The sequence below is a fragment of the Sardina pilchardus genome, chromosome 12 (assembly GCF_963854185.1).
Source record: "Sardina pilchardus chromosome 12, fSarPil1.1, whole genome shotgun sequence".
Taxonomy (NCBI): Eukaryota; Metazoa; Chordata; class Actinopteri; order Clupeiformes; family Clupeidae; genus Sardina; species Sardina pilchardus.
The window spans coordinates 20,314,172-20,341,157 of NC_085005.1; the positions used below are offsets into that span (position 1 = coordinate 20,314,172).

A 26,986-nucleotide genomic window follows, 5' to 3' on the forward strand; every position below is an offset into this window, starting at 1 on the left:
CTCTATCAGGGATTGGGTGGAAGGGAAACCCACTTCCAGCCCCCACCCGGAGATAAGCTAAAAGAAAGCAGGGGGGTGATGATGAATCAGAGGAGAGGAGGTGGAAATCTGAATGGCCAAACTTCTGGAAGTTGGCTTTGGTTTAGCTAAGGGACGGACCTGTGAATGGACAGTGCGGATGCCATGTGCAACACCGCAGTGTGTGTGTGTGTGTGTGTGTGTGTGTATTTTAGAAGATATGCTATTCAATCAACTCCATCTGCTCAAGACAAAGCAAGAGGCTTAAGTGTGTTTGAGAAAGTTAATAGAATTCATTTGACCCTTTTCCTATCCACCCTTCCATTTTTTTCCTCCTCTAATGGCTAATGGAAAGAAATGCATTTCAGACTTATTTGCTGTCAATATCGAGAGACAGAGAGAGAGAGAGATAACTCCATGCAGTCCCCTTACGTCAATCCAAGGGATTACCCCCCCCCACACACACTAACCCACCCCACCAGATCTGATCTCCCAGCACCAGCCTTCCCATCCCTCACACCAGCTGGGCCACACGGCATCACACACACACACACACACACACACACACACACACACACACACACACACACACACACACACACACACACACACACACACACACACACACACACACACACACACACACACACACACACACACACACACACACACACACACACACGGCATCTCTCACTCCTCAGGAGGGGGGACACCGCCTGAACGGCCTGCCCCTGAAGGGCTCTCACAATCAGGGGACGAGAGGCCGCCGAACACAACGCAACAGAACAGTGGAGAGGGAACAGAACCTAATCTTCCAGATGCATGCTGGGACATCACAGCCTGACCCTGGGCCTACAGATGCCAGGCTAATTGTCCCGCTGAGCCGGGCAGGGCTATATCAGCGGTCAACCGTTTCTTTGTTGACAAATACGCGAAAAAGGGTTCTGTGGGCATCCAGACCTCATAAAAAAGAAAGTGAAGGCTGCTGACAAAGATATCAATCTATTTATTTATTTTCTTTCTTTAATGTCGATGTTACACACCCACTATTGGTTAGGGCTTTGCACACTTTGTTTCTCCGTCTCAGGCCTTTTCCCTATTTGTTTACATGTTCTGACCCTGTGAAATAATAAAAATAAGCCATTAACATCCTCTCGTACACCCATTTATCACTCAACAGCATCCGCCCATCCATCATTTCCTGTCACACACGAAATGTATCTATTTAACTCTAATAATAACACTTTAATGACTCTTTCTCTCCGACGGTCCTGCATTCATCCCTCAACAGGGCAAAAACAAACGGGTGATAAACTAAACGTTCTTGTGTGTGATATCGTTCCAGCGCTAAAAATGTCGAGCCACGCCGCCAGTATCTTGGGCACGTCTCCAGACAAAGAGTAAGGGTCTGGGTGCTTGGCTCAAGATAGACTCGAGTACTACAGACACAAAGGCTTCACGCAGATGACGTGACGTGACAAGATGGAGACAACGAAGGAGGCTAGGAGAATACAGTACATGACACAAACCCAGACTCAAATCAATATTTCATCAAGTGCTGTTTCTAGAACAAAATGGTCGGCAACCTTACACGAACACATATTATCTGCACAGGGGCGTACACTGCAGACATTGTGTACCAAGCATTGTACTATATATATATTTTTCTTTCACAGAGAGACCGAGGTCTCAACAATTGGTTGTAATTCTGTTGTATGTTGTGTTGTCTTCTAGGAAGTGCATGTGCCCGAGAATGAACGTGTTCGTAACTTGGCACGTGTGTGTGTTTGTGTGGTGTGTGTGTGTGTGTGTGTGTGTGTGTGTGTGTGTGTGTGTGTGTGTGTGTGTGTGTGTGTGTGTGTGTGTGTGTGTGTGTGTGTGTGTGTGTGTGTGTGTGTGTAAAACTTTGAGTGAAAGTATGTCTGTGTGTGTTTCAGGTTGTTTGTGTATTTCAGTGTGTGAGAGTGTGTGTGTGTGTGTCTGTGTGTGTGTGTGTGTGTGTGTGTGTGTGTGTGTGTGTGTGTGTGATTGTTTTGATGGCAGTGGAGACGGAGGCCCGCGATGCAGTGTTGGGAAAGCGGATGTGTCTGCGGGGCCAGGAAGCCCTACCCTCTGTTTCCCATGCTGAAAAGCAGCGGGGCCAGAGATTACTACTCGGCCTGGACACACACACACACACACACACACACACAAGGCAACGCAATGCAACACAACACATCACAACACAACAAGACAAAAACACACACACACAAACACACACACACACACACACACACACACACACACACACACACACACACACACACACACACACACACACACACACACACACACACACACACACACACACACACACACACACACACACACACACACACACACACGGCAACGCAACGCAACACAACACAACACAACACAACACACACACACACACACACACACACACACACACACTGTGATGCAACACAACAAAGCATAACGCAACACAACCAGACACACACACACACACACACACTTGTACAACTTGTGTGGCCCATGCGCACACGGATATGTCAAAGACAAACGAACGGCAAATATATTCCCACGTTAGCTAATAACTCACATCTCACTGCTCTGCGCTCTGCACAGCACGTAGCATGCAGGCTGCAGGAACAATACAGTGTGTGTGTGTGTGTGTATGTAGGTGTGTGTGTGTGTGTGTGCGCGCGCGCACCGGGGCCTGGGAGAGAGCCATATCATGAGGGCCGCTGGTGAGAGCCAGTGCAGTCTAGGCGCCTGATTAAGGAGACCTCTGTTCCATTTTAAGGAGCTCTATCTAGACAAGATTGTCTCTCACACTTCTGGCGTACCCCTCCCCTCCCCCTTTCCCCACCTCCCTCCTCCCTCCTTCTCCTCACCACCACTCTCCTGCTGCTTCCCAGGCTCGCACTCGTTCTCTCAGGAAGAGGAAGTCTCTCCCTCTCTCTCTCTCTCTCTCTCTCTCAAACAGAACTGTCCTATATCAGGTAACATGGAATTAGGCTGACCCAGGGTTGGTGAATCCTTGTGGTCAATAATTTGGCTACTTTCAAAGCTGCGGCATCGATGAACAGTTTTAAATTCACCTGCTGAGCTTCCTGTACAGAAGAGTTTTGAGACATTTTTTGTGGATGGGGAATGACTGGCTCCTGTTCTCTATTCGAGTCCTCTATTTGCCACTGGTTGACAGGGGGAGGCTGCAGGTGTTATCCATCTCACAGGCGGCGTAAGACGTTGGGCAATTCGACTTCAGTCTGCCCAGAAGTCGTTAATACTACGTAGCCCAGATCTGCCTTGGGTGGACTTCGGTCACCTGCATTGCTGGGGGGCCCAAGACCGAGCTGCTTTTACGACAGGCAGCTGTTCCTAGTGTCACCAACCGACTCGTGTGCATCAGACGTGGCCTCACACAGACAGCTTGTCCAGCTCGGTCCTGCAGACCTGGCGCCGCGTCAGGGTCTCTCAATCAGAACACCACGGCCTTGACGAGCCTTTTGTTTTCTAATCCTTAAGGGAGAGCGCTGCATCTGACGACACCGTGTCCCTATTTACTACACGCGACAATAACAAAACTTGAGTCACCTGCTTGGCCTGACTGAAAGACGCTGGGACTTTGTACGTGATCTTGTATCCTCTCTGAAAGGATGGTAGGAGACACACTAAGAACCCCTAGAAGCAAGTTTTCCTGGTTACCTTTTGAGCTTCTGTAACTTCATTTGGCGGTACAGTGGATGTCCCTTTTCCAGACATACATTTTACTACCCCTAACAACCCTCCATATGATACTATAGAGCAGGGCTCTTCAATTAGCGGCCCGCGGGCCGGATCCGGCCCCCGAGATACTTTGTAGTGGCCCTTGAAATGTTGGCTGATGTTATGAGCAAATCTTTATATTCGGTAGAGACGTAAATAGCTGGTGGAAAACACGATAATGGAGGTACAGCGATAGGCTACACCGCGAGTAGCGCCTATAAATAATGTTCTGTGTGGTGCGTTGCCGTTGTAGGCTACTGTGTTATTATGCAAAGACGTTACTTGTGCCTTGCTTCGTTTTTACGCAGCGTCACCAACATGTTGACGTGCGCCAAATCCAAGTTGTTTTCCTCAAAGCATGAAGCATATTTGGTGCATGAAATTTCACCGGTAGTGTGCCTCTCCAGTCCAAGCAGCCTCGCGAAAACATTCGCCACTCGTAATGTAGCTATTGGAGCAAATAGTCGGTTTAAAAGTTCTGTTGCATGCTCTCACTCGCTCTGAAGTCCTGCAGCCACTGCACCTCAGCCAATTGCACGTAACGTTTAGAACGAGTTGAACATAAGTTCCATCTTAGCTTAGTTTCAACGTAAATTGCCACTACGTTGGAGTATAAGCTACTAACATTTTGACGGGTTGCACCACGCAAATAGTTTCAGTGTGAAACTAATACACATCCATCGCCTTGATGTCAAGTCCACTGTAAGTAACATTGATTTGCGAACGCGTTCATCCGATATAAATGGTGGGAACGTTAAATGTACGTTGAGAAGAGTTACATTATGCGACCGATTACGCACGGCACATTTGATTAATTTGAACACTGCTTGAAACCTGTTTGTACCCATTGGAAATTGTATGGACCTAGCAGTTACTGCGCACAGCTCAGATATACAACTCAGCTCAGCTGTTAATGTTATCACAGATTTCATATTAGCCATATTAGCAATGTAGATCCAGTGTCACCTTGCCTACCACTGTGGTAGTCTGGGCCTGTGGCAGAAATATTCCCAAAACACAAACAAAATAACCACCAAAAAACGATATTATGCTTTTACAAAATGCAACATATTAGCAATATAGATCCAGTGTCACATTCCCATTGTTTGCCTACCATTGTAGTCTGGGCCTGTGGCAGAAATATTCCCAAAACACAAATACAACAAAATAACCACCAAAAAAACGATATTATGCTTCTACAAAAGTGCAACATATTAGCAATATAGATCCAGTGTCACCTTCCCAATGTTGGCCTACCACTGTGGTAGTCAGAAATATTCCCAAAACACAAATAACCACCAAAAAACGATATTATGCATTTACAAAATGCAACATTTGAACACCCGTATTGGTGCTGTTGTAGTTTATTGTATCTACATTTGTACGTGATTACTCATATTTCAAGCGGTATTTCTCCGGCCCCTCAGTTGTGATACTTTTCATGAACTGGCCCCTATTACAAACTAATTGAATAGCCCTGCTATAGAGAGACTGCGCTCGTATTAAGGGGAAGGCTCAGTGTGTGAATTGTAACATGCTCAAAGACAGGTGTGATACCAAATGGTACAGAATACACTGATACAGAATCAGTAACCTTCATGGAGAGTGCTGTATAAACACTGTTTAAATTGCTGTATAAATCTTGTAACAATCTGGTGCCTTTCTGTGGCATGTTCTACACAGTTCGATGGCCACAGAGGTCTTTGATGCAAAGGTGAGAGCTAAAATTGTTTTCTTTTCTCCAACTTCTGGAAGTTGGCTTCCCACACGGGTTCACCTTTTCGGGGTTAAGTGCCCCAAAAGGGGAAAAAAAGAGCTGTGCTCTTTTACAGCGATGTTTTGATTGGTTAAGCAAAGCCCATCACACGGAAGGGTAATAGTCTCAATAGTTGGGTCAAAGTCTCTCTCTGATCTCTGTGTGGTGGATGCCTTAGCCTTAGCTCCGGCCTTAAGGCTCTAAACTGACCCGAAACAGGTATGCTTGACCTCTGCTCACCAGTGTATGTGTGTGTGCGTGTGAGAGATGGGGGGGGGGGGGGGGGGGGGTCACTAGCTCCGACACTGGGCTCCAGCGTGTGCACCGTTCTGCTGCTTGCCACTTCTCTCCCCCAACGGTTTTCACGGGCCGTTAGGCCTAGCGCTCTCTTCCGGAGCTTTCCGGTTCAGCTGAGGGATGATGGGGCTGCCGGGGATATGGCAGGGGCCGAGAGAGAGAGGAGAGAGAGAGAGAGAGAGAGAGAGAGAAGAACAGACAGAGAAAAGGAGAGAGAGAGAGAAAAGGAAAGAGAGAGAAGAACAGACAGAGAAAAGGAGAGAGAGAGAGAGAAAAGGAAAGAGAGAGAATGGGAGAGAGAGAGAGAGATAGAGAGAGGTAGAAGAACAGACAGAGAAAAGAAGAGAGAGAGAGAAAAGGAAAGAGAGAGAGATTTTGCTGATTTCCATTGATTCATGTGATATGTGTCTTGATGTTTTGTATGTTAGTGCGTTCAGTGTTATCTGCAACACTAGCTTTAGCAACATTGTGAAAAACAGTCATGCTAATAAAGCCAATTTGAATTTGAATTTGAATTTGAGAGAGAGAGAGAGAGAGAGAGAGAGAGAGAGAGAGAGAGAGAGAGAGAAAGAGAGAGAGACAGGGTGGAAGGGAGGGAGGGAGGGAGAGGCCACCAGCTCCAGTCCCAGCATTAGCTGGCATGTAAAAACTGAGGGGCCTCGTCTCTGTGTCCTAAAGGACTCCCACCCACCCGGATACTGTACTGTATGCCTGACCTGCTACTGCACGGCAGAACTGCAACTAACCATTATTTTCATTGTTGATTCATCTATAGATTATGATGTTTGATCAATAAAATGTGAGATGATGAAATAAACAATGTTGAATATTAAAGTTTGGTAAGAATCTGTATGCATATCGTCATTTGATTGTGTGTATGTGTGTGTGTGTGTGTGTCTTAAAGACTCTACCTATAGTAAATGACTATTACTGTGATGATGGGTATTGCAAGGCCCCATTAGGCATTCCTGCTTACAGAAGCTCGAATAGATCACTCTTAGCCAAAGATAAACACACACAAACTCAACTACCCCCCCCCCCCCCCCCCCCCCACCCCACACACACACACACACACACACACCAGGGGCCTCTGTCTACGCAAGCAGCTATTGACACCAGTCCTCGGTGTCCCTCCTAAGACCAGTGGCCATAGCACAGGCCAGCAGTAGTGGCACTAATGAGCTCAACAGATGCTACGCTTAATAGCTTTACCTTTCAACTCCTCTAACAACCTACACCCCCCCCCCCCCCCCCAACACACACACACACACACACACACACACCCCTTTCTTCTCCAGAACCATGGTCAGAAGGACACTGTCCCATACACTATCAAAACAGCAGCACACAAACAAACATACTCAGTCAACAAAGAAAACAAACACACACACACACACACACACGTACTGGTCCATGAAAGCAAGAGCAATTTGACATACACATAAACAAACCTGGTCACGTACAGGATGGTCAAGCAATGAAAACATCCACATTTGTCACAAACAAAGGACACTCAGCGCACACACACACTTGAGACTGATCAGGCATGACCCTACTTTCAGAAGCAACACATACACACTAGCACAAGAATCCATCTTTATTTCAGATGTCCTCGGCCATGATCTTCCTGTCTCTGTCTAGCGCGCACACACACACACACACACACACACACACACACACGCGTATACTGCGGCAAAAAAGATTTGCTCTGAATCCCCAAGGGAGCCCCATCAGCAGTAATGCACTGATCCCACAAATGACCACACACTAGATCCATACCATTCTCTTTGTCCTCCTTCTCCCTTTTATTTACTCCCTCTCTCCACCTCTCTCTCTTTCCATCTCACCTTTCTTCTTTTGTTTCTATCCTTCACTCTTTTCTACCATCTTTACTTGAAAAGATGTCATGATTCCTCTCCATTTCTCTCTCTCCCTCTCTCTCTCTCTCTCTCTCTCTCTCTCTCTCTAGCATGTTTCCCATAAGGAGGTCCCTGGCCCTTTTTTCTCACAGAGGCAGGCTTCAGATATGATTCTGGAGAACAAAAGGCCGTTTGAGCGCGCCATATCCTCAGAGGAAGAGCCCCATAACTCTTAGTTTCTAATGATTACCTCTTCCCACCCCACAGCGCTCCTTAACCTTGCAAGGATGGCGGGGGGGGACGGGGACTAAAAACAACCCCAAATTCCCCAAACACTTGAGAATGAAAATAAAAGAGTCGGGTCAATCTGTCTCTTGCTCTCCCTTGCTTGCTCTCGTTCATGGTCCTGTTTATGGATATGTGTGTGTGTGTGTGTGTGTGTGTGTGTGTGTGTATTTTGAGTGTGTGTGAATGAATGTGTGTGTGTGTGTGTGTGGTTTGTGGTTGTGGTCTATGGTGGTGCTTGTCTTGTGGGCCTGCATGTGTGCTTCTGTGTAAGTTCTGTGTATGTGTGTGGTCATGGTGTATAAATCAGTGTGATATCTCTGTGTTTGATGTGTGTGTGTGTGTGTGTGTGTGTGTGTGGTTTATATGAATGAAGCTCTGCTGCAGGGTGAGTTGGCTTCCGGTGTTGGCACTGAGGTGACACATTCCAGCTCCACTGCCACCTGATGCTCCAGCGTCTTTACGCTCCCTCACTGCAGCCAGCCATTGTCGTGACACAGCAACAATGGATTATGCGCAACCAGTGCGTCTCTCTCTCTCTCTCCCTCTCTCTGTGTGTGAACATCAGAGTATGTGGAGGTGGTGTGTGTGTGTGTGTGTGTGTGTGTGTATGGGGGGGGGGGGGGGGCTGTTTACGGGTTACAGTGGAATTTGGAGGTAGGAAGGATGTACTTCACAAGGATAAAAAAAAAGAAGTGGACGATGTGAGGATATAACAATCCCCTCCCCTCCCCTCCCCCTGTTGTTCCCTGAGGCGATGGGAAGAGAGCTCGGCCCCCATCTTGAGCCTGGAGGCAGAGATGCGTTAAGCTGGGAACAGACCTCCTGCTTTTTTCGTCAATTGCACTCGCACTATTAAGGACAAGACAGCGCAGATCAAACCCACAGACGGAGTCTGGTACGACGGGGAGTTCCTTATGAGCACGACACATTAACGACTGAGCGGTCGGCTGTTTAGAGTCGTAATCGCAACAATGGAGACCATAGAACGGACCTGTCGAGGTAACATCAAACGTGGTTGCTTGAATCGGCATTGCGTCAACACTGAAAAAGAATCGCAAAAAGATTCAAGCATGTCATCCAAAACACGCATAACGATTCCTGCTACAACTGAACGCCGCGACTATCGTTGACGTTCTTGGATTTTTCATGATTGTCGTAGCCTGTTCCCAGCATGGGGGCGGGGGTCACAGTGCTGTAGCTCACTGAGGAAACATCTCCAATGATCTTGAGCACTTGTGTCCTTCTCTCGACTGGCCTCAACACACTTCGCCGGGAAAGTTTTTCTTCACCTCTTCTGTTTTCTCCCTCTCCCTCTCTCCATCTCTACCTCCTTTTATTCCTCCTCTTATGAGGAGCTTACACAAGAGCCTGCAAGTAAAGACTACTTGCCATGCATGGCCGGTAAAGACAGCCATGCTTCCCATGCTTTTCCAATAGGCACAGATGTATAACTGAAGTGTCCTTCTTCAAAACGCCTCCACAGTATCCGTTTACATACCTCTTCATGTTAAGACACAAAATTAATCTAGTTTTTCAACTCTTCTGGATTTTTCCCCCCTTTTCACAATTTCGGATTGTGTTTGATGTTTGTGTGGGTGTTCACCTCCACATTTTTCGACAGTAAAACACAACCCACTTGGATTGAATGGAATCCAGCCCCCCCCCCCCTTGCATTTAGAGGTCCCGTTTTGGTGTTTTGTTGATGTTTTGGGGTCATTTTAATGTTTCAGGACGGCCTCTTGAGCCTTAGGAGCGACCAGAGATAAAGGAGACAAAGACAAGAGGGAGTTAGGCTTTGAGGTGCTTGACCTTTGACCTCCCCGCACTGACCCACAAGAGGAGGCCGAGTGGCAGCGTCCTGAATGGGTGTAAACTAAAGGACACCCTTCTGCCAGTGGTGGGGGTGATTGGAGAGGAGTGATGTGTGTGTGCTGGGGGGAGTCATTCTAATGGTTCCCATCACACACACACACACACACACACACACACACACACACAGCATCTGGGCTTGCGACTGACAAATCACAATTCACTTTTCTAGCTCAGAAATCAATATGGCATCAATTCCAAATATGATTGCGTCCCAAAAGAAAACAAACAAACAAAAACAAACCGCTGTTTTGTCAATCACAGCTCATGGCATACATACCTATCATGGGTGCGCATGAAGTCCCAGTACTTCTTTGTTCCATTCTGTGGACAAAAGAGAACACAGAAGCTGGAGGTGAGCCCCATATGTGCCAACAACATCACATTGCATTCAGATACTGCTTTTCAAGATAGATAGATAGATAGATAGATAGAGTCTTTATTGTCCTATAAGGATATTCTTTTTCACACGTCATTTACATTCCACAAAACGACAGATGTTACTGATGTTAACGTCACAGCCTCATACATATAGCATAGCACATATAACGTATAACATAACACACACCAGGTGGACAGTGCAGACAACATAAACACAAAAGAGTAGAGGGGGATGGATGATTGGACCAAACTCCTGTGACAGACACCCAAAGCAACCAACGTCATCACTGTATTATTCAGTAAAAATACCCTGGGAGTTCTATGACATTTTTAGAGCAAAGAGGAAGCATTTCTGACCTTCAAATTTGGCATCTCAAAGCAACACGGATCAAGTCAGAACACACCAAGAAGGTTATCTGCCGCCAGTATGACTCCAACAGAAATCTATGTTGCCAGATAATTATTAATAATAATAAAAGAAAACATCCCAATGACTTAGTCTTCAGCAGCTTAAACTTGTGTTGCACCTCACCAGTTTGCATGATCAGGGCCTCCTTGCTCAACACATTTGACTAAAATGCACAAGTATGCCGACCATAACCATTTAACCCATGCTAATCTTAGACACAATGGTAAAACACAACAAAACTTTTGCAAATACTCTGTTTGTTCAGATGGGCCCTCAGTTATATCTGAAAAACGAAAGCGAAAACGAAAAAGCAGAAAAAATGATCCTCGTCTTTACCCCCGAGCAGCAAGCACAATACCACACACAAACACTTGCCCTAACTAAGAGGTGCATCAAACCAATTCACATCAAGCATGTCTAGTGTAAACACTACCAAAAGTCATCATTGCAAATTTAGATCCACCTCAAAACTAACAGACACTTAAGACTTACTCTAATGATAAACTAGGTGTCTGGCACTTAGGCAACAGACACAGATGGCCGTGTCGGTCGTCACCCTTCCCCATGAAAACATCTTCAAATCTCGCCGGCTGGCATTCGAAAAATGCGCCTTATCCTCACGCTCCGTCGAGCCTGGCGTCACCTGAACAGGCCCGGGCCGCTAGCTGGGATCGAGTTAATGAGAAACCGGGACCCGGGCTAATGGCAAACGCGCATGATTAACTGGGAGGCGCGAGCTCTAAAACGAGCGCGGGTGGAAGTGTCCGCGCATAACGGAGGGGCCATATCGCTCTCTCTCGCGCCGCGGCAGCGGTGGTGGTGGGTGGCAGGTCAAGCGTGGCCGGCACGAGGCCAGCAGGGTCATGTTTGCTGTAGGCCATGCCGCCACCTGGGCTAATGGCCCGGATCGTTTTGGCTCGAAAGTGAGGCCGTTTTGGAGGGAGGGAGGGATAGGGAGGGAGAGGGGAGGGGATTTTGGAGGGAACGAGGGAAGGCCAAATAGGAGTTCCTTTCTTAAGTTGAGTGCTCAGGGTGCAAGCTAAATTTCCTTCTGATGGTATGTGCCAAGTGATCAGCAAAAAGCCTGCATCGCTCCACAAGGTGCACTGTGTACTATCCAGCAAATACACAGATTTGGTCAAATACGGTCATATTGTTATGATAGAGTTTTTTTTTCAGATCAGGACAATAGTTTGCATGCATAATATGAACAAAAAAAACATTGCCTTGTCAACACTGTGTCTCTCTGTGTGTGAGTGTGTGTGTGTGTGTGTGTGTGTGCGCGCGTGCGTGTGTGTGTGAACATGAGAAAGAGGCTTGTGCTGTATTAAAATGTTTCTTAGCTTAAACATCACCATGCTTCCCCAGACTGTGTAATACTGTGTTAAAACCGAATGGCCTGGATCCAGGCAACCAGTGCAGAATACAGCATGCATTAGCCCTACAGGAAGTTTGAAACAGTCTGGTATGAGCGAAGGTGATAAAAAACATCACCTTCTGGGGCGCATACGGGGGCAGAGAATCTGCCCATATCACCACTTCAAAGTCGTCGGAGCATATTTGTGTAGGTGTTAAAAAAAAAAAATCCTCATTCTCTGCTAAGGGGGATCAGTGAAATGTGGATAACAAGTCGCCATGCCTTAACAAGCATGTACTTGAGAGCATAGTTGTGGAGGTGGTGGTGCACATGTTTATTCATAAGGGCTCCTCCACTGTCAGGGAAGACGGTCTGCATGGATGGAAGACCATCGCAGGGTCCACAAAATCTCAACTACTACAGTACAGTGATGGGGCTGTAGAAATGCAGGCACACACACACACACACACACACACACACACACACACACACACACACACACACACACACACACACACACACACACACACACACACACACTAGGGATGCAACGGTTTTCAATAATTTATTGAACCGTTCGGTTTGGCCTGTTCGGTTCAATAGACTCACCTAAACCGCAATATTTCGGTATACGCGACATTAAACTTTTTATTTAATACAAGGTTATTGCGCGCGCGTAGCCTGGGAGCGATAGAGAGGAGTGCTTAGGACCCGGGGGATGCGTTTTCTCTGACTGTTCAGCTTGCCTCTCGTCAACCTTGCAACAACCAATCAGAATTTTACTGAATTTCCCAAGAGCCAATAAGCGCGTTGAAATGCAAATGAAGGAGTCATGTGAGAAGAAACAAACTTTACCGGCGGCTGCATGATCATGGCGACATTTGAAGTAGCCCACGAACAAGGCAAAAAGACCGTCAGTAAACAAAGCACAGTGTGCATTGCAAGCACTGCTTCACAACGATCACCTAATAAAGGTAACACATCCAACATGTCGGCCCACTTGCGCCTTCATCACCCGGCTGTAACCTTAAGTGGAGCAGCACGGAGAGTTAGTTTGCCACCGAAAACCCAACCATCCATTGCTGCAGCCTTTCGACAACAATATTCCTATAATTCCCAAAGACATAACGAATACGACGGCGTATTAGGGCCACGTATATATACTTTGTAAAGACGCAAATTTGCCACTTTAAAAGGTCGAAAATTTGCCACATTATAAAGTCTGTGTGTAACAGTGTAACCGGTGGTTTCTGCCCTGCGTTGATTGCTCGCTAGAGGAGCCTAAGAAAGCGTGACGCCGACACAGCTGAGTGTATTCTCTTTTTGATAGTTTACTGGAAAATATTGTAGGGATGGGAGGTTATAGGAGATGGGGAGGCTGACATGTCATTCCAAACTCGGGTCATTTATTTCCCTGACGTTGTACATGCTAGGCTACGGGCAGCGGGAGGTGTCCACTCGAAAAACAATAAACTCACTGCTAAATCAGTCAATCGCTCGTCCACTCGTCAATCACACAACTCTCTCACACACACACGCACACACACACACACACACACGACAGGAGACACAGGGGAAACAGACACTTTGTGAAGTGGCAAATTTGCCACTTTCTTCTCGGAATATTGCCCCCCCCCTGACATCAGGTTGCAATAATGTTCATTTCATTGTTCTAATATTTTTAATGCTGCACTGCACTTTTGTCTATGTTTACATTTTTTACGTTCATAAAAGAGGACAGGGCAGGCACTCCCAAATCAAATATCCATTTAAAACTACACATAATACTACCTCACCAATTATTTTGAGAAGATTTTCAGAATTGTTCACTACTTTTTTGAGGGTGTATAACAGTTAAGTATTTTCTTTAAATGTGTGAAGAACAGTGAGTTTATTAAATAAATAACTACACATTACTTTATGCTGCACTGCACTATGGATAACATTGCCTGTTTATGACAGAAGGCAATGATGGTGTTCTTTTCTTTTAATACATTTTTGTGATTCTGCTTCATCTGTGTCAGGCTATGCATTTAATATTTTCTCTGCAAGTGTAAGTAGAAGCACATTGTTGATTTGAAATAGAAAAGGCAAATATAGCCTCCTGTATGCTAGAGCCAAGATAATATTGATATATTGAAACCGAACCGTTACCGTGGCCCAAAAACCGTGATACAAACCGAACCGTGGCAAAACTGTACCGTTGCATCCCTAACACACACACACACACACACACACAAACACAAACACAAACACAAACACACACACAAACACACACACACACAGTAGAAGTCTAAGCAAGGTGTGTAGTATGTGTGTGTGTGTGTGTGTGTATGGGATTGTTGTTGGTACACAAGTCGGCCACTCTGAGTCCCAAGCCTCAGATATGTTTTTCGCAGAGACCCTGACGGAATCAGATTAGGGGAGAGACGAGATAATCTGAAACAGCCAGCGCAGGCAAATTGTGCGTTCATTCCCAGAACCACCCAGGGAGAGGCTGACGAAAACGTGCAGTGAGGTGCCCCGCGCGGTCACCGTCAGAGGAGCTATTGGGGATATTGAGAAGCCTGAACGTGATGGCAGATCCCCTAAGAGAGGAGAGGACCGGAGAGAAACGAAGATCAATTCTTTCGTGAATTAAAAGCAGTCTCTCTTGAGTAATTTTGTATCGATCGGTCTCCGAAAACACCATTATCAGACCTTCACATGGCCTTTATCAGTAATCAATCGTTTTATTAAGGAAAATGCAATCATAAACGTTTCAGAGAATTGCCATGCAAGGAGAAAGGTGAAAAGAGCAAGCAATCGATCGGATTTCTGGGATGTATTGCTGAACCAATCACACGAATGAAAACATGAGCCTCTGTGTGAACCTTAAAAATGTTGTGATATTTTACCATTCATGGTGCTGTATTATTGCTGTGAGACTACAACACAAATTTTCATCTTTGAATTGTTACTATGCAAAATGCACACTGACCAAGTCACTACAATAATAAATAGCTTTCTTTACTACCGTAAAGTTTCAAATTTGGTGTGTTCCTAAGGGATTAAGTTGAAGAATTAAAAAAAAGAGGGGGATTTTATGGAAGTCTTGTCCTCCTTCCTCAGTACAAAAGAGACCCGTCTGGACAAGCACAGGCTTCTTTGGAGTGTCCAAATCGAAAGCACTTTCCCTTCCATCTTGGTCCATCTTAGGAAGTTTGGAGAAGTAACCGGAGAAGAAAAGCTCCACTCGTGTGCTTTGCTCCGCTTGGGCGACGCTTAAGGACACATGAGCGTGGATCAAAGACCCCGGGCTCGACAGACACCGCTTTTCAGGGAAATGACGGATTCCCCCACACCTCAGTGAAATAGTTCCAGCTAACTTAGCGGCAGAAAAAGAAGTGGCCATCAATGACTCGACTATAGAAGAGAAACAAATAAAGGCAAAGCTGGATGCTGACAGGCAAGAATACGGCGTGACAAAGCACATAAACGCCCCGAGGCTTTCAACCTCCGAAGCCAACTCGGGCTTCAGTGAAACGACTCCTCTCTGCCTTGCCTTCATCTCAGACACAGGATCCTTCACCATCACTCTTTCACCTCACTCCCCGCTGAAGGGAGCTATGACTCACCCTGGGCGTGGAGTCACACCTATGCACGGAGTGAAGCTCAGCCATTAAAAGAGCTGAGAGAGCTTCTACGTCCATGCTGTCGTCGCTGCTCTTATTTCCCCTTTGTAAGACTTCTAAGCGGTATGTCAAGTGCACGTTGTGCAGTGACAATCCTGGGTAAGCTATCTCACAGAAACTGGCCAACTAAAAAAGATCTTTGGCTTTGTTTTTCGCAGTAAATTAAGCTATATAGGGCTCTTCGATTAGGACATACACCTTCCTTGGGTTTGATCATCCAGGTTTGTCACTAAACCTTCTAGAAGTACACCCCTGCTTGCCCCCAGATGGTTAAAGAGACCCCCCCTCAACCGCCCCCGGGTCCCGTCCCCCCTGTCCCATTATCAGGGCTACTCAGTGGGTCAGTAGAGTAGTAAAAAAAAGAAAAAAAGCCCTGAGGGGACTCTGATACATGGATTACAATACAGATTACAGGGCACACAGAGCACAAGACCTTCAAACACAAGACCTTCGAAACTAATGTGGTCCCCTGGCCCCCTCAGCGTGGTATAAAGGCCTGGGATAGTGAATGAGGATGGGGGGGGTGTGTGTTTGGTGTGTGTATGTGTGTGTGTGTGTGTGTGTGTGTGGGGGGGTCATTGGAGAGGGAGTGCTGGGGAGTCCCATGGTCTTTCGGGGGTGCTTTAAGTCTAATTACCGGTGTCCCCGGAGTTTATAACGCAGTGACCCCGGCAGCTGCTGAGAATTCAATTTGCCGTTGTTGCTTGGCCGTTGACAATTGAGGCCGGACCACTTAATTCCCACCATGTGCTCCTGGACTTGCTGGGATTTAGATCGTTGGCCACTGCGCCTTTCCCACTAGGCAATGATTTTATTCATCTCTTTTCATGGGGACTGTGCGCGTGTGTGTGTGTGTGTGTGTGTGTGTGTGTGTGTGTGAGAAAGAGAGAAAGAGAGAGAGAGAGAGAGAGTGTGTGAGATTGCATGCGTGTGAGAAAGCATGAGAGTGAGACAGAGAGAAAGAGAAAGAGAAAGAGATATAGAGAGAGGGAAAGAGAGAGAGAGAAAGAGAGAGAGAGAGAGAAAGATAGAGACATGCCATATGCATGGATATACCTGTGTACAGGGAAACACTGGAGGTTGCCATGACAATACAAAAGAGAGCTTGCAAATGTCTCGCTGCATGAAAGAAAACATCAATCAATCAACACTGAAGAAAAACCAAAACATACACCAGTACAACACGTTAAGTAGGGACACTTAAATGTGTTATTGTGCTAACAGTCAGTAACAAATCACTCAGAAAAGGTCAGTAAGAAAGAGCTCAGCTACAAAGTACATTTATGTTAGACACAAAGACCACTTACAAGAAACACTTTGCTTTAGTATCCAAATGTGCCCGTAAAAAAAGAAGCGCATTTCTGTTAGGCCTACCTTTCAGACAATCAACAGACCATCATCAGGCTTTGTAGCAGTTAACAAAACAAGGCTAATTAAGGAGAGACCTCTAAACCATTAGAGTCTAAGCTATGATGGATGTGTTTGAGTGAGAGACACTGACTGACTTAAGGAGAAAGCCTAAGAAGAGATGCAAGCTAGGCCTTTCAGTGCTCTGATCTGGTATCCCACTGTGCAGGACAGGGGGCGAGAGGGCAAGGGAGAGAGGAGAGAGGAAAGAGAGAGAGAGAGAGAGAGGGGGATGAAGGGAGGGAGAGAAAATTAAAGAGAGAACAGAAGGAGTTCAACCTCTTTGTCTCCATCTGCTGTCTTTTCAAACTACCACCCCCTACCAGGATAACAATCCCCCCCCCACCCCACCCCAACACACACACATCAACAGAGAGAGAGAGAGAGAGAGAGAGAGAGAGAGAGAGAGAGAGAGAGAGAGAGAGAGAAAGAAAAAACACACACTTCTCCTACCATCAACTTTATAGGTGCTATGGGGCCACCTACCTTCCCAAAGTTACCCCCAATCACACACTTCCCCCCCCCCCCATCCTCCCTCTACCTGCCCTTCTCAACCCTCCAATCCCACCTCACACACACACACACACACACACACACCCACACACTCTTCTTAACCTCTACTTCACAGGAGTAGGGTGGTCTACCTTCCAAAAGTTACCCCCCCCCCCCCCGTCACAACCCACCCATCTCTTCTGCCCTCCATCTACTGCCCCCTTCTAGTGGGGAACTAATGTGATCTGCAGGCGTTGCCCCTGGGGCTGGGGCAACAGAACACTGCTGCTGCCCCATGGAGCTACTGCTGGGAGAGTCACCACCGTCCGCTGGGCCCCCACGTGGTCCCCCAGTCAGGTCCCCTGAGCCTGCGACCCGGGCCGGGCCCCTTACACAGCTGGCTACACTGATGGATGGCCCAGCTCAGACTTGTCAATTTCCCCATGTCTCCAGGGCGGCATCGCGTATCCAAGAAAAGAGGCAGAGGAGGTGGGGGGGTCTCTGCCAACCGCTGCCAATAACAAAGCTGTTCTATTTTTGGAAGGCAAACTTTGTGAGTCTTTTGTTTCAGTTTTGTCCCCGTCCCCCCCCCGCCCCCTTTCTTTCTAGGTGCAACGCGACACCCGAACAGCGAAACTGCGATTCAGAAATGACGATTCTGTTCCTTAGTGAAGTGAAGGACGGCACACTGTACATTTAGGCTAGTAATTTATGACTGAAAGAGTGATTTACGAGTGCTTTTCAGGGCACCCCCCCGCCACCTCTCACAAATACACACACATTACATTGTTTCCCTTGAACAATCCACAATCTAGCAGGGAAATGATACACAGGAACAAAAATACAATGGCCCTCAATGGCCACCAAGCTAAACTGTGCCTTTCCCAACCCGCCACCCAACGTGGATAAAGTCGTGGCACCACTCTATAGTGGGAAAGCCATTCTTTGGGTCCCCTGTCGCCAATGCTGCAGACCAAAGTCCCCACTTGTGTAAGAGGGAGCAAAGGAAAAGAAAGGGTCGCTTTATCTCATCCTCTGCATCTTTGCCAGTGCGAGGATAACAGTAAGGTGTATCACACACACACACACACACTTTTTTAAAAACACCCTATGCCCAGGTCTGTGAGAGTTTTCCATGTGTTCTGAATTGGAAAATCTGTTCTCTCCACAAAGCTTGTGCTCAAGTTTACTTTCTCTCTGAAAACTCAATACGATGGATCTTTGTTAGGCTTAAATTACTGACAAACACACATTCATTTAGCAGACTGTGTAGTGCTACTGTCCAAAGTGACTTCCAGCACAGATATGTGCATTCTTGTCAGTCTCCTGTGTGTTCTCCCTAGAATGTGGGACCCCATGATCTTTTCTTTTAAGTATATTTTTTACGCTTTTTGCCTTTATTATGATAGGACAGTAAAAGAGGCTGACAGGAAGCGAGCGACAGAGAAGGGGGGGGGGGGGGGGGTCGAGAAATGACCCAGGGTTGAATGCGGGTCCCTGTGGGCACTTGGACCCGAAAAGTGTTATGGGTGCTGAAGCCCGTTGCGCCACAGCGCCCCCAACCCAATGATCTTAATGTTAGCGTTAGCACCTATCGCTAGACCCAACAGCATGCAAGCCACCCACCCACAGAGGAAGAAAAAGGACCTTTACTCTGTGCAACCCACGAGTCACTCCACTGCACTCGCTCACAAGGACACATTTAGAAGGTCTCCAATGTCAGTTGTCAGAGGGCAGACAGCCCAACACCAGGAAAGGTCAAAGGGTAAGACTGACCACACTTACTACCTGTCCATCAGGCAGCCCTGACCAATCGCATGATGCTCGTTCAGACAGCACTCATCTATAATGCAGTGAGTGCTCACTCACTTCACAGATGTGAAGTGGACAGAGGACGGACAGGCCGGCCGAGTTGAGATGGACCTTTATCATTTAACCCACATTTGCATTCAGTCATTTGATGATGGATGCTTTTATCTACAGTGACTTGTGAGAAGTTGTCACAAGTGAGTTGATTGGCAGAGTGACATGGTCGATCGCTGGAGGGGAGAGAGCAGAGAAAAATGCACTTCAGTTTTGAACTTTTGAGCAGGAGCAGTCTAGGGCTGTGTATCAAACCGCCTACTTGCACACTTCAAATACTTAGTAACTTAAGTATACAGTTACCTCCATAAGTATTCCATAAGTATGGTTTGATTGGCATTGAGCTCAATGAGAATGAAACCAACTAATAGGCTAACTGAAATAAAACCATGCCAATCTCTATGGTGAAGGGTTTGTGATCATGTGGGGCTATTTGAATTCCAAAGGCCAAGGGAACTTTATCAGGGTGCATAGTGTCCTGGATCAATGAAATAACTGGCATTTAAAAATAATCTGCCTGACTGAATCTGAATTTTAACACAAAAGGTTAACATAGGGGTTCTAATACTTATGACCCCTGTAAGGGATCATAAGTATTTATAGTATTTAGAAAGATATTTATCTATTTACGATACATTATTCATTCACAAAGAAAATTGATGTCCTTTTTTAAAAAAAAATTAAGGCATTAAGATCAATTTCAAGAGATCAAGATAATTTTACATTCCTCTTTATTAAGTCAACTCTCAGTGCACACTGGCAGTGTACTGATGGAAGCATGTGGTTTGAGACAGGCCTAGGACTAGGTTTAGAGTAGGATCAGAAGGTTGGTTCTGATCATAAAGATTTCCCTTTTTTTTTTTTATTCGTTTCTAATTTGGTTTCCAGCTACAGTGGGTGATGCTGCTGTGCTGGTCATGTCAAACCATCAGGAGTCATCTTATCAAAAGGTCTCTCAGCGCAGCTGTCCTGGTCACTCCTCTTGTCTAGAGGCAGAGTGGAGATAGCTATTCATGGGGTGGCTCACACTGGCCTACACACCTTTGTTGTTCCTCATTAAGGACCTAATGCATTCATCGCCCCCCACCCCACCCCACCCCACAACACACACACACACACACACATCTGTCTTGACCAAATCCCATTTCCTGTGGCTATTCAGCATGCCCAGCGACCTGAGGCTGGGGGGGGGTGATGGGGGGGGGTGCGAGGGCCGCCACACGTTTCCCATGGCCTCCTCACCCCTCGGCTCTCCTCCGCCATTGTCGACTCATCTGTGCTTCACCGCCCCGGTGCGCGCCAGTTGTCCGCCCTCCAAAACCCCAACCAACCAACCAACCAACCGACCCCGACCCCTGTTTTAATCCACTACCCCCTCCCCCCCCCCAGAAAAGAAACAAAACAAAACAAAACAAAAAAACAAACAAAAAAAAAACCCTCAAACTCATCCCTCCTCTCTCCACTTGCCACTTCACCTCCCCCGTTGACCACCCCAAAAGCCCTGCCTAACACATCTCACCCTTTGAATTGTCCAGCCCGACCGGCCCTCCCCCCCCCAACCACCCCAGCTCAAATCCCACCTCCACCACTTCTTTGGGTGACAAAAATGTAAGTTTGCTAAAAACACATTTGCTAAAGACACCTCTCCATGTTAACACACTATCAAACTGTGTTCGGCCATGTTGCCGATCGGCTGCATAGTCAGCAATGTTCGCCAGGCACCGAGTTGTGTAATTTGAGCATCATTGCAAATGCAACAATTGAAGCCGTATAGTCTGCACTAGTGGTCGAGCTACTAAGAGCAGTAGCCGCTCGGGCAGCTGGAGTTCTCTCCCCTTCCCTCTGCCTCTCCAAGGCCCTGTTGCTTCAGCTGCTCCGTGGCTCATGGGACTCCAGCCGCTTGGAGCGCTGCTCGGCACGAGAGTCGGAATGGGAGGCAGGAACAGGGTGGAATCTCATTATCAGGAGAAGGGGCTAATTAAATGGGGCCTAATCCACAGAGATGGTGGTGAGGTGTGTGAATGTGTGGGTGGGTGGGTGTGTGGGATATGGGGGTGTGCGTGTGCGTGTGGGGTTGTGGTTGTAGTGTATGTGTGTGTGTGTGAGTGAGAGAGAGAAAGAGAGAGAGAGAGAGAGAGACAGAGAGAGAGAGAAAGAGAGAGAGAGATAGAGTGTGTATTTGTATGGGCATCTGGCTAGTGTGCGTCTATGATCTTTAGTGTGCGTACATAAAAAATATCTGTGTACAAATTGTTGCTTATCAACAAGGAATAAATAAAACACAGCAGGAGGCTGAGGCCTAAATTATACAACACATGAAAATTACAAGTTTGCTGAGGATGTAAAACGGCCGCTTAGAAATGGGCTCAAACATCTTAAAACGCTCAAGTTGAATCTGGGGCATCTTTCAGACAGCAGCTACCATCAAGAATGAGAACCAAATGGGGGGCGGGGAAATCTTTTAACAAGAAACACACAACCGCTTCAGTTTCCTTTCCAGAACACATGGAAGCTACCTGAGAAATGTTCTAAGAATGCTAACGTTGCCTTCCGTGATTCTAAACCAATTTTGTCACATTCACATGACTACTCATCACAGTCCTCTGCTCTAGCTGTCTTCTGTGGGTGCACAAAAATGGTGCTGGCATACAGTAGTTCCACCTCTGTAAGAGAAATAAGCCTTTTGGCTGGGACTGAGCCATAAAGCCATTCCATCATCAACACATGTTGCTTCAGGGGCACAAATAAACAAAATACTCCACCTTTCCTCAGAATTGTGGACTTGACCACAAGGCCAAGCTACATGCACCGACAGGATCATAGAAGTAGGATAGCACAGTCTAGCACAAACTAGGATCCTATTTACCTCAAACAGCATCACTGACGCCCAAACACACACCACCTGGAAACAAAAGCATCTGCTTTGGCAGTGCTTCCCACTGCGACGGAATGTAAAAACCCTTCTGCCCATCTCGCTTTCTCTCTCTCCGTGGATGCTTGGCACAGGTGCCAACACAGCAGATTGCCAGCTAGCAAGAAGTGAGGATAACACAGACAGGTCATAGAAGGACAGAGAGAGGCTGTGTGTCCAGATAGGGCATTACACAGGGCCCACACTCTGTGTGTGTGTGTGTACGTGTGTGTGTGTGTGTGTGTACAGAGGGGGGCACAGGTGGCGAAGGAGCGGGGTGGGCAGCCGAACGAAGCCTCTCTCTCCTGGAGACTCCAGCAGGGACGAGTGGGTGGCTGAGTGACTCAGTGATGCGGATGCTACATGCCGCTGCTGCTGCTGCGGCTGCAAAAATCATCCTCCCCTAGAGAATTCAGAGGACCAGCCGCTCTCTCTCTCCATCTCACTAGAGGACACACACACACACACACACACACACACACACACACACACACACACACACACACACACACACACACACACACACACACACAGCGGTAGCAGCAGCAGCCCATGGCACACTCCATAGCTGTGCATGACAAGGACAGCAGCCTCCATTACATATTATGAAACACAAGTTTTTTTTTCTTTTTTCATTAATCTTTAAGGGATTTGTAAGTAGATTTAGGTCCAGATTCTGGGATAATTAAGGGGTTGACCACTAGATGGGCTTCTACATTACTTACTGAAATAAAAATGAAGGGAGGAACAGAGTTCCCACTCTAAGTCAATTGTAAAATTCCATGACTTTTCACAAAAAAAACTGAATTCCCATGATGACTCACTATATTGGAAATGAATAGTACAATGTACTGACCAATGATTTCAGGGCACAGTCGCAGCATTCAAGCAAACAAAAAGGGATTGAATAAACAGAGTTGGGCTACTCAAACAGTAAAGATAATAAGCCGATATACGTCAAATACATAGGAAATATATTTGTATTAATGTATACAGTTTATTTAATTAATACATGTTAAACTAATACAATAAAAGTCCCTGATATTCCATGACTGGCCCAAAATGGTAAAATTCCCTGACTTTCCATGTCAGGAATAGCCTGGAAAAATTCCGTAATATTCCAGAAATTCCATGACCCATGGGAACCCTGGAGGAAGTTTCCAAATTACGGGCACCCTGATACACATGGCCAAATGTCCCCTGATCTTCTTAAACAGGCCAAAGAGAAAAGCGTATTGTGAGGATCGTTAAGAGTGTTGTGTCTCCTAATGGCATACCGCTTTGCTCCAAATACAGTGCTTACTTGACCCTGCGAAGGATGCTTGCCTGGAAATAACACATCATCTGTTACGGCATCACCTCTGACCCCGCACTGAGTGCCAGCCCTCGACACTGGTCCAGACAACACTATTTAGCCACACCGCATGGGTGTGTGTCATCTGTTGAAACCCATTGTTTGTTGCTAAATTTATTTGAGAAGTTTCATCAAGTTATCATCAAGATAGCTTAGCTCTTCCAAATGTCAATAAGCGAGTCCTTTCTTTCTTTCCCCAACAAATTCAAAATAGCAAAGTATTTAAACAATTTTAAGCACCATTATTTTGTAGTCGTCTATACATTCCTTGAAAATATAAACTCACGATATTGAAATAAAAGATCATGTAATTTATGTGATCATAAGCTTTTTTTCCCCCCTCTAACATTTTTGGGCAAAAATCCTACTTCTTGCCATACTTACTTCACATGGTATCCATAATTTCCTACTGACTGACAGATGTTTTGGGTTGGTCCATGCTGAGTTCATACTTTTGATCAGTACTACTACTACAGCCTACACTAGACTATAGCCAACTGCACTTCTAAACCCCTGCTATAGTCTCCTCACCATACCAATGGTAGGCTACTTTTACACTATTGTCTCATACCTCACCATACCAACTAACTGTACATTTACACTGTAGTCTCATAATACCAACTGTAGGCTACTTTTAATAGTCTCATACCTCTAAAAACAAAAACATGTACAGGTAACTCAATCATCCTTTTTTTTTCTCGCTTCAGGGCGTATTCCTCATTCGTGTCAAAACAGACACCTCTGTGGACACCTCGGGGTAGACACTTTTACGTAAGAGGAAGTCAAAGGCTGGTTCATCATACAATGCAACCTACACATCATCCCTCATCACATTGACCCCTACAAAATCACCACAAACAGCACCGGATGACAGCAATGATGCACGTCAGAAGACCTGACTGTACGATCAATTCCATGCATGCCACAGCCTGGCAGCGGATGCTGGTGACTCAGGCCCCGGTAACGGGTATAATGGAACGAGGAGAGGGCTTTGAGGCTGGTTCTAAATAATAGGAAGCACTACCAAACAACGCCAAGCACTTAAAAGCACAGATGTAAAGGGAACAATCAGCAAGGAAATGACTACAGGTGTTGTTGAGTGAAAACAAAGCCCTGGAATGTCTTTTGGGAAGAATACGAGGGGGAAGAGAACACAGACATATAGAAATGACGTTATGACAGGAAATAGCCCAAGTTGAGCACGGGATGAAATGTTCATTACGCTATTCCATACCCCAGAAAAAAGCTAGCTGGCAAAGCCGACTATAATATTACTTTCGTTATTATGAATCACGACATAATAACCTACATTCGTTCAAGTCACAAACTACTTGAAGCAATGAAGACTAATCGTGAAAGCGCTGACTGGTTTATCAAAATGTCATGCCCACAGATGCCATCAATATCGTTTACAGCTGCAGTGTAAACAAACATATCACGTTACGTTAATCGATGGCATGAAAATATGACTTAAAACCGTTGTGTATAATACTAGAGGAAACCAAACGTTGCACTCATTAGAGTAGCCTTGCTAATGTAATCATCATACGGAAATGATTAAGAAGCTGACGATGCTCTGTCGGATCAGTTTAGGAGAGAAGAGGAGACAGCAGAATCCATGTAGAGGACAAAATATGCTTTTGCATTCTCGACACATTACACTATCGTCCTTATTTTCAGATGTCCAAGCTTTCAATGCCACACGACCGATACATCCCCTCCATCGTTAAGATTATGACAAAGACAGCGTAATAAATTGTCAACCGTGTGCTGTCAATTTTTGGTTAGCTTGCTGGGAAGGTAAATGAGTAACCTAATGTAAAACATGTGCTCATGACAGGCTACCTAGCTAGCACAGAGGTTTCTCCTGTTGAAGCTAGCTATATTATCCGCTGTTCTTTCAGTTCAAATCTCCGACTAGCATGCACAGGCTAATCATCTTCGCCATTATACACCACGCAATGTCTCGTTGTAACAAAAACACAGGTTTATAAATTAAGCATATAACACAATGCTGCACAATGACAGCAATTGCTAAATGAATGGGGGTTGGGCTACTGGCAACTGAAATGTACGGTGCTTCCGCATTTGAACCAGATGATAACCTGAGAGCGAGCAATCCGACTCACCTGGCTATAGTGCACCCTGAAAGGTTTCAGATAATTGGAGTCGGTGCATGGAACCACCTGGAGATTATTTATCTGCTCCATAGCTCACAAATAGCTGCACACCGGTTTTTCCTGACCGCGGAGAGCACAGCCGCAGAATACAGTTGAGCACAAACATAGAGATGAGGCAAATGTCTACGGAAGCCGCGAAGTGCATAATAAAACGCTACAACCAAAGTCACTCCATATTATCGCTACACTATCTTGAAGGATGCGTGAGAAACCAGCCTACACACACACACACCGCTGTAAAAGATTCTGAGAAAGTGTAACGCTATATGTGAAGAAAAAAACGATTCCGTGCTGAGGGAGAGAGACTGTGAGAAGAATAAACAATAGGTTAGTAAGTTGGACCCTAGGAAATAGTGTTTGCGCATCATATAATATTTAAGATAGCCTATTAAGTGACAAAGGAACACTTGACAAAATCCTCATTGTAAACGGCTAGAGACCATTAATGAGCAACTGTAAAATGCACTTCCCGCTCAGGCGCCTTGGGCAACATGGTCCCGCGCACGCCAGGCGCGCTCTTGGGTGTGTTCGGCTCGTGCGGTTCTAGTGTGGTTAGACTATTCAGCCAATTCCCGCCGAGTGTGTCACCGTATTATTCTACCCACTTAATTTATCGGTGACGGCGGTGGTGGATTAGGCTTGTGTCTTAAATTCAATAAGTATGATTCATGTACATGTCTGTGATTAAGATTAGATAGTCATCGATTACTCATTCATGCTGAACACACCTGGCTGGCATCTCTGCTGTTGGCTATGAATATCTAAAACATAGCCTAGGCAACGAGGGCAGCTGGGGCCTTAAATGGCCTTAGACAAGGCTACCCAAATATTTTGGCACTGGCAATATGAAAAAATTGTATCGGAGGAAGAGTAGGTCCACAAAAAGGTAGCCCAATAAATTAAAAACCTAATGGTTGACCTGCATGAAGACCAATGCAATTGCTCAATGATTGCTCAAAAGATTAGCCTATTAAAATGTATCATTGCCTGAAGGCCCACAGGAATGCCAAATGAAATCCCTGTGCTTTAACAGCCAACCAACACACAATCAGCGACAACAGCGCAGGGGAGTGGGGGGGCGCAGAATATATTGGCAAAGC

At 46.1% G+C, this 26,986-nt stretch overlaps 1 protein-coding gene across 2 annotated transcripts in view; it reads right to left on the reverse strand.

Moving 5' to 3' along the window:
- The window catches only part of nudt14 (nudix (nucleoside diphosphate linked moiety X)-type motif 14), a 38,869-nt gene extending 12,865 nt beyond the window's left edge, over positions 1 to 26,004 (reverse strand). Inside the window, exons 1-3 of one of the 2 annotated variants that reach the window (XM_062550924.1) lie at positions 25,836 to 26,004; positions 16,736 to 16,798; positions 10,139 to 10,182 (exon numbers count right to left, since the gene is read on the reverse strand). In XM_062550924.1, the coding sequence (XP_062406908.1) occupies positions 10,139 to 10,182; positions 16,736 to 16,798; positions 25,836 to 25,916 (188 nt within the window). In that variant the 5' untranslated portion in view covers positions 25,917 to 26,004. The remainder of the gene's footprint in view (positions 1 to 10,138; positions 10,183 to 16,735; positions 16,799 to 25,835) is intronic. The other variant, XM_062550925.1, reaches the window with a different exon arrangement.
- Between the last annotated feature and the right edge of the window lie 982 nt (positions 26,005 to 26,986).